Source organism: Cyprinodon tularosa, unplaced genomic scaffold (genome assembly GCF_016077235.1).
Source record: "Cyprinodon tularosa strain WSP-4 unplaced genomic scaffold, ASM1607723v1 ctg918, whole genome shotgun sequence".
Taxonomy (NCBI): Eukaryota; Metazoa; Chordata; class Actinopteri; order Cyprinodontiformes; family Cyprinodontidae; genus Cyprinodon; species Cyprinodon tularosa.
Window position 1 is genome coordinate 98,130 of NW_024039694.1, and position 8,513 is coordinate 106,642.

An 8,513-nucleotide genomic window follows, 5' to 3' on the forward strand; every position below is an offset into this window, starting at 1 on the left:
ATTAATCCGTGGAGTAATTTCACGCGATTTGGTCTGGTACCATGGTTGGGTCAAACTGAGCAGAATAACCATTGATTGCGGTAATAGTCCTGAATCAGAGTGGGGATTTGGGGTGGGTGGGGGGAATTAACTCTCCCAGGTTGTGTGTGTGTGTGTGTGTGTGTGAAAGCTGATTGATGAAGTGGTTTGTTACTTCATTAATGACAAAGGGAACTCTCTTCCATCGACGTGGTATTACAGATGTTAAGACCAATTTAGCGCCTTTAAGGGTTTTTTAAGCAAGTTTTGTGACAGCCCCCCAAAGATAAAGTGGGCGCTTTAATTGAAAACCCCTCGCCTTTGTCGTGCCTTTCTCTTCTAGGGATTAAGCTCATGAATATATGGTTAGTATTTTGTCAACTCAACAGTGGAGGATTAAACACCTACTAATACGTTTTGGCTTTTGGGGAGAAAAAATGTTCCCCTCTTCGAGCACCTGTCACTGCAAAGATAAAAGGCATATCTTTGTCTTTGCATCTTGTATTAATACTTCTATGCTTTGTTTGTTTTTCTCTGTGTGGGCCTCGGATTACTGAAGGATGTTTGAATAATAAAAATAACTCATTTTATCAATGTCATTTATTCAAATTAATGTTATTAAGCCAGGAAACGTACAATCACTTAATATGAAAAACAAATATCCTTCACTCATTTCGTCTGGGAAGAGTTTTGACATAAATAATTATCTAAAAACCTAATAATTCATAAACACAGGTTGAAATCTACACAGGGCAACATTCATTACACACTACACCGAGTGCAAATGATCAAAACAGGGTCTCTTAAAATATACATGACCCTATTTTGAAAATGATCCTCTTCCTTTTATTTTTCACGCTTTTTGTCTCTCTGTTTTTCTTTTTTAATTTTTTTTTACACAATATTTACAGTATGTCTCTCACACAGTTGCTCGTAGGTCCTGAAGTCAGAGTCCGCAGAAATGCCACTGCTGTGAAAATTAACCAAAGTAGGAAATGCGGTTTGCAGACGATCTAGAATGTACGCCTTGATTAGACGTACGTTTGCAGTGGTGCGGCTGAAAGTGACGGACGGACAGGCAAGCGGTGCAGAGGAGTCAGGCTTGCAGAGAAGGCTATGGAAGGTCTATGGACAAGTTTTCCTTTGGTTTAGGGTGTGTCGGGGGGTGAGGGCTGGGGATGCGGGGTACCTCCTCCAACTCGCCTTTTATTAGACATGCAGACTGGCTCAGCCCACATAATAATGCATACAGATTAAGCAGTGTTAATGTCGAGCACTCGTGTTGTCCACATCCAAGGAACTCTTTTTTTTTTTTTCTAGAAAAGTCTGGGTTCCCCCTGCCGTTCTTCAGCTCGGTGTTTTGGGGTGAGTCTGTGTGTCCCGACTTCAGGAAAAGGAAACCAAACCAACAAAGCAAAGTCTTGGGTTTTAAACATAAATAAACCAGAAGCTTTTTTCAGATAACTGTACCTCATGTTTGTAAGATTATACACTGTTTATAATTAGAAGCTCATTTATTTGTTACATTCCACCTCTAAGGACTTGTATGGTTCATATTTTACTAAACATATACGTATATGTAATCACTCTAAACAATCCCCAATAGACTTTTTGGGTGACTGTGGAAGTATCGAAGAGTATTTGAAATAGATAGCTATATAAATGCATTTAATCTTTGGATGTTTTTCAAAATAATCTTATCTAACTGAAAGCTCTTATGATATTGATTCTTTTTTTTTTCTGGAAACTATATGAAAGAATGAAACCATGCTTATCAGAGACACACAAACACACTTTTTCAGCCAGTGCTCTTCTGCATTTGGTCGTGCTATTTTGTTGGGGAAACATGAGGTAACAGTAGGAGGTCTAACAGGGGGGTCATCATCAGGATAGCAGCCTCCAGAGGTATGAATGTTTAAATTTGCTTTTTTTTGTTTTGTTTTTTTTTTCTAAGGGGGACGGGGTGTCATGGAATGGGGCGTACGTCCAGCACAGGACGGGTCAGCGCTGCTGTTGAGTGTTCAGCACACCTCCTTCCCCGTGGCTCCGGCTGGCAGGATGTTAAGCTGGGTGAGCTGAGCCGAGTGTTCCTTGGCCTTGAGGCGCAGCGCCGCAATACTTGAGGCCCTGCGGTCTGCTGCTGCAACCGAGGAGGATGAGGTGGAGGAGGCAGAGGAAGGGTCGGGGAGGACAGAGCCTGCATGGGAGGGGCTCTCCACTGGCGGTGCAGGCTGACGGAGGAGGGCTGCAGCGGTGGAAGCACTAGTCAGGGGACCCATGCTGGAGAACAGCCTGAAGGAAGACCAGAGTTCAACCATCTAAATTAAAATAAACATGTATAAGTTGATTTATGCATAGCACAGCAGGGTAGATATATTTAATCTTAAGGTGTTTGGCCCTTATATTAGAGTGAAGTGTTAGAGCAGCAGAAGAGGAACTATCTCTTTAAGCTAAAAAAAAAACTGATGCTTGAGTCAATCAGACAGAATTTAGATGCATTTCTACTTATCAGTATCTAATTTATTTAAATTAATGGTTTAAATATATCAAGCTGCTGAGAATTTGTACTATTAAAATCCATCCTCGGGTGATGAATGCATTTTCAAAGTAAAATGTACTGGTCTTATTCACTTAGCCTGACTTTGTTCGGTGAAGCAATAAAAACGCAGGGTTCTTTGGGTTCTATATGGGTACAGCTAATTGTGTCAGGGTATCACCCCTCCTTCCTCACAGCTTGATTTGCAGCTTCACACATTTAGTTAATTTATTAACACATTTAACAGGTTGATTAGACCAAACTGTGAATGGCTCGCAGTGTAACACATTTATAATCAGACACTGAGATAAACATAGACAGAGTGTGACTGAAGACCACCTCCCATTAGGGCTGCACTGTGTGGTGGGAGGTTATTTTAAGCTGAGTTGCTGCTGGGGTCTTTTCTGCACAATAGTTGTGATTTGCTTTAAAATACAGGGATGAATGTGTGGGTCGTATTTTTATGGGAGTTTGGCCTGCTGACGAGAAAGGCAGTTTGGGATGTAAATAGCAGTAAAGAGCACATATTAGGTCTGCAGGAGGGCTGTGCATATCGCAGATACTGGGCACTTTATTGTTAATGATAAAAAAGAAGAAATAACTCAACTTATCATATTAACAATTAAACCAATGGGGAGGAAAGTTTGCAAACACCAGAAACTAAAAAAGGACGAGATCAGTTCATGTTTGGTGTGATATGGCTCACTGCCCAGGGCATTACAGCATATGGGGAACAAGGAAATAATTTTTAGGGTTACTCCCTAAAATGTGCGCAGTGTAAAATAACATTACTGTAACCTGGAGATGAGTTTGTACCTAACTCATTCTCTAATTTTAAGCTTAATTAAAGGACTTTTTCTCACTTTAAAGTATGTAACTAGCCTACATAAGGTCATCTGTGGTATAAAATCCAAAAATATCAAAAATAGACAAAACACACAGGGGTTGCTCAACATTGAAAAGTGTTAAAAACATTATGTAACGGCTAATCACAGCTGAAGTGAATTATTCTACATTGGATACTACATATTATTTATGCTTTAAAATGCATTTAGGAATTTGTAAGAGAAAAAAAAGAAGAGAGAAAAAAGATCTACTCATTAACACAAAACAAACTAAAAGAGAATGTGTTATTAGTTCTAACAGGAGTGCAGATAGTTGGGCTCCCCCAGGGCGCCGTTTATAGCAGAACCCCCCACTGGTTTGTATTGTTACTTTTGAAGTTTTATATATTTATTTTTCCCACTGTTGGTTCTTAAAAAAAGAGCATCAGTGATTGCTACATTTATGCTTCAAAATGTGATTGGATGCAATTATTATGTGTAGTTGTTGCAGTATGATGTGAAAATGTCTTTTTTGATGATGACCAAGTTTTATGTTTGTTACCTATAGCTTAGAATTAATGATATATATAAAATAAAATAAACTCACCTGCCAAAAGTTGGTCCGATAAAGGCAGGGTGACGAAACATGGCAGCAGTGCCCAGGAAGGTGCCCAGTCCCAGTGGGGTAGCCAAGGGTGGAGCAGAGCTGTTGTGAGGCGGTGGGGCCAGGCCTGGGAAGGCCGCAGCTGCAGCTGCAGCAGCTGTCCAGGCAGATTCCAACGCTGGATGAGGGTGGGGGGGGAACGGCCCTCCTTCTAGATAGTGGCTGAGTGGATGGCCTGCAGCAAGTGGGCCTGGGAAGGGCAGGCCTGATGGGTGGGCCTGCACCCCTGCCTTCTCACGCTTCCTCCACTTGGCCCTGCGGTTCTGAAACCACACCTATGGAAGAAAAAAAAAAAAAGGAGGATGATGAAGGCTTATTTCCCTAACCCAGCCAGTCTGTGCTGTCAGTGCTGTGTAGTTCAGGTGCATGGCCAACAGGCGGAAAGTCAGCAGTAATTACATGCACGGCAAACCCCGCCGCTCACGGCTCCTTAAATCTACTTTCTGTCTAATTAAACTCCCTCGCTTTTCAGACGGGCTTTGGGGAGGGGGGAGGAGGGGGTGGGTGATAATTAAGAGCGTTGTTAACAAAAGACTCAGAAATTACCGCTGAACTGGCTCCAATAACAATTAATGCGCTTTAAATTAAATTCTTAAGAGCCGCAGAACTTCCACGCAGGAGAGTATTTAACTTTCCCACGCATCCGCTGCCGCACAGTTTGCTCTGCAGGAGCTGCACAGGAGACCCCCCCCTAACTTCACCATGAGCAAAAAAATGTCAACATGTGGAAAGTGACAGAGGACGCACATGCATTATTCCCAGAGGGCTGTTTAGCATCACACAGCCCTTAGGGGGGAATTTATGAGTTTTTATCACCTCCTGATGGCGCCTGTTAAGTGATTTGTTCACCTTACAGCCCCCCCTCCTTTAAAAAGACATCTGTTGTTTTACCTCTTGGAGCTTCCACCATGTTTGAACTGTCTCTGTGGTTATGAGTTCGGCCTTTCGACATGCAAGACACGCTTTGAGAGCCGAACCGGGCTGGTTGGGGGGGGGGGGGGGGGGGGGGGTGCAAACACCTTTAATGGTCTCTCCCAAGTGCAAAGCATCGGATCAATGCAGGTCTATTGCAATCACATAATGGGAAATCAAATAGCATTATCCCTCCCCTCTTTTTCTCCCTCCCTCCCTCAGACACACACCCATCGGTCCCCTCTGATGGGAATCCAAACACCATCTCATCCCGGGGAATACAGACACTGTTTGCTCCTGCACTAAGTGAGCCTTTTATGAATCGCCGGCGTCGGCTTAATTGCCACTAAAACGTTCCCCAGTTCGCGTGTAATAACATTCAATAACAGGAAGGACCTTCCCCGCTCAGCGACTGGGGGCCCATTTAACACATTTTACTGTAATAAATTATTGCCTCAAATTGGCCCATAATCGTTGATCCTCAATCAGTGACGCATAGCAGCGGGTTATTATCCAGGGGACCATTTCACAGAGGACTGATAAAGCATTAGAGGATGCTGCCCCCCTCCCTTTCTATTTGCATTACAACCTGATTCACTTTATAGATGCAGGAATAACTTACCTGTACGCGCGCCTCGGTGAGATCCAGACGCATCGCGAGCTCCTCTCTGCAAAAAAAATAAACATAATAGGAAGAAAAGGGGGAAAGAAAAGAGTCAAGGTTACAGGCCATCGTTTGGAAGCACATAGAATTGCTGTTTTGTCCCCTCCTGTTGTTAACTGTCAACAATAGACGACCAAAATAGGTTGGATTATTTTTTTCTCCCTTTTTTTTGTGTGTGTGCGCAAAAAGACGCCATAACCATATTCTATTTTCCCCTGTCATGCGTGGGTAGAAATAGGTCTAGTGATTGTTAGATTTTTCCTTAGCCAAGGCCTGTCACTGTAACAACATAATGGTTGGAATAATGACATCTAAACTAGCCTGACACAAAGCAATTGGCGCTCCCTCCAGATATAGCAGCGAGATGGGGCCCCGCGCACTCCCAATTAGACCGAGTCTCCTTAAAGTAAATCGTCTGGAAAATATGAATAATCCTGCACCGATGGAGGGAATATATAGGAATCAGAAAAGCGTTTATAGAAAAAAAAAGCTTTATATATTGCGGGGGAAACTATATAATTAATCGGAAGTTATTTCATTTTGCACTTAATTCTTAAATGCGCATAACAAAACAAAAAAATAAATAAAAATAAAACAGTCACCACGTTTTGAATGTGTCTGATATCTTTTTTGCTTGTATTGAGCTTTAGTCTGAGCCGTTTCTCCCCTTCTGAAAGTAACATCTTTGTGGGTTTTAGATTTTAATCAAACGTCCCAAAACGAGCAATTCAACAGGCGTAAATAGGCAACAACAAAAAAAAACTGTTTACTACTAATAGGACCTGTGAAACGCACAGAAAAATTGGTGTGAGGAAAAAAAAAAAGATGTGCTAAACAGATCTGCTTTTAAGAATAAATGGATAACTCTGGTTCTTACAATAATAATAATAATAAAAAATAGAATTGCTTAGATCTGATTATCTTTGCGCCAAATTAAAATATTGTGAAATATTATTATTATTATCATAATCATTATTGTTATTATTATTATTAATGCAGTTCAATCGACATATGTTCTCTTTGTAATAATACTAATATTTATAAATAAATAAAAATTGTACTTTTTTTACTTTGTTAAAATTAATTTTAATATTTGAACATGCATATATCCATAGAGTTTGATATCCGTTTTTTTATGCAAAACATCTCTCATATTTATTGATTTATTTTTTTTTATTTATTAACTTTTTTCCTATAGTTTTTATTATTTTTATTATCTAACCTCGTGAATACATCGGGGTAGTGCGTCTTCTGGAAAGCCCTCTCCAGCTCCTCCAGCTGGTAGCTGGTGAACGTCGTCCTGTATCTTCTCTGCTTCCTTTTCAGCATCCCCTCCTCCGAGTCGCTGCCCGCCGACAGACACACGCTGTCCTCCCCGTCCCTCACGTCCCCGTCTCCGGCGTTCAAGCTCTCCTCCCTCTCCTCGTCTTTCGGGGACAGCGCGGTGCCTTCCGCGCAGCTCCCCTCCTCTTCCTTCCCGACGTCTTCCTCGAACTTGAGGGGCCCCAGCTCCACCAGTCCGAGGGCCCCGTCCTCCGAGGCCTCTCCCGGGCTCTGTTCTCCCTCTCCCCGGTGCAGAGAGGCGTTCTCCCGGTAGGACTTGCTGCGGCTGATGCTCACCTGCGGCGCCTGGCTGATTTTGAGGTTCTCGCTGGCCTGCTCCAGGAGGAGCCTCTCTCTTTCCAGCTTCTCTGCGTGATCTTGGAGATATTTCCCACCGGGTCCATAGAGCCGACGGAGCTTGGGGGGCAGGTGCATGTCAGCGCCCAGAGAAAGGGGCTCTTTCGTTGGCCCTGAGAAAATTATTGTTTAAAATCCAGGTATTAATTTTGTAACAGTTCAGCAAAATAAAATTAATTAATCCAGATTAGTTAAAACAAGATGGATTAAATCTTAAACATGCGGATTTACCTGTTGCAGGTTTAAACATATCATTTCACATATTAACTCTCTAACTATCAGCTCGATTTATTTCTTTTATTAAGCTTACCGTCAACTGCCTTGTCAAACTCCCCTCTGCCCGGCACACCGGTCAAACTTTGCGCCCCTATCAGCCTGACCTTAGAGGGGCTGCGGCGGCCCAGAATGCTGTCTATGCAGTAAGACGAGAGCAACGTCGGGGATTTACTGCTCTTCCTCTCACCCCGCTCCAGAATATCTTCCTCAAACTGAGCGCTCATGTTGACGCCTGGTTTCTGTCAGTCTCCTACTTCTCTCAGGAGGGTCTTCTGCTCCCTCTTCCCCTTAACCCTCTCGCCCTGTGTGCGCGCGCGCGTGTCCTCTCTCTTCTCCTCTCTCGGCTAATGACAGGCAGCGGCTCGCGCTGCTCTCTGCTCCTGTACCGCGCGCTCGTTCAACAGGCGTGGAGGCTGTCACCGCGCGCCTGATTGGCTCGTGTTTGTGTCCGCGTGGAGAGAGAGAGAGGGAGAGAGAGAGAGACAGTGCGGAGCTGCTTTATATATTTTACGATTAAAGTTAATTTGAGTGAAAGGTGATAAAACCCGACATGGAGTGCGCAGGTTTCCCCTATGGAACGAACTCAGGGAAATAATATATTTGGTCTTTTTTTGTTGCTTTTTTCTTCAGAAAGATTTCAGTTTGATCTAAACAGCCTTGATTTGATTAACACATTTTCACAGAAACTGAACGACACACATCACTGTAGAATTTCTGCAAAAAACAACAGAAAAAAATAAATATATAAAAAGACAACATAAATACAATGACCTAATCAGTTATGCCTGCTGGCATAAGGATTCATAAGAGGTACAAACACCAAACATTAATGATGCCTGATCTCTAATCGGTTGTCTCAATTCTATTATTTATGTTACACTGAAAAAATAATGCAACTCTTTTTTGCATTTAATAATCATATTTATTTACTTTAACACA

The 8,513-nt window shown here is 42.5% G+C and overlaps 1 protein-coding gene across 2 annotated transcripts; it reads right to left on the reverse strand.

Moving 5' to 3' along the window:
• Positions 1-603: 603 nt before the first annotated feature.
• Positions 604-8,036, reverse strand: arxa (aristaless related homeobox a). Of its 2 annotated transcripts, none has more exons than XM_038274466.1 (5): positions 7,609-8,036; positions 6,841-7,411; positions 5,577-5,622; positions 3,986-4,317; positions 604-2,310 (listed from the first exon to the last, which is right to left on the reverse strand). In XM_038274466.1, exons 1-5 carry the CDS (start codon positions 7,796-7,798, stop codon positions 2,040-2,042), a joined length of 1,410 nt encoding a protein of 469 aa, XP_038130394.1. In that variant the 5' UTR covers positions 7,799-8,036; the 3' UTR covers positions 604-2,039. The 2 variants fall into 2 exon arrangements, with proteins under 2 accessions (XP_038130394.1, XP_038130395.1); XM_038274467.1 differs by having other exon boundaries at positions 2,148-2,336.
• Between the last annotated feature and the right edge of the window lie 477 nt (positions 8,037-8,513).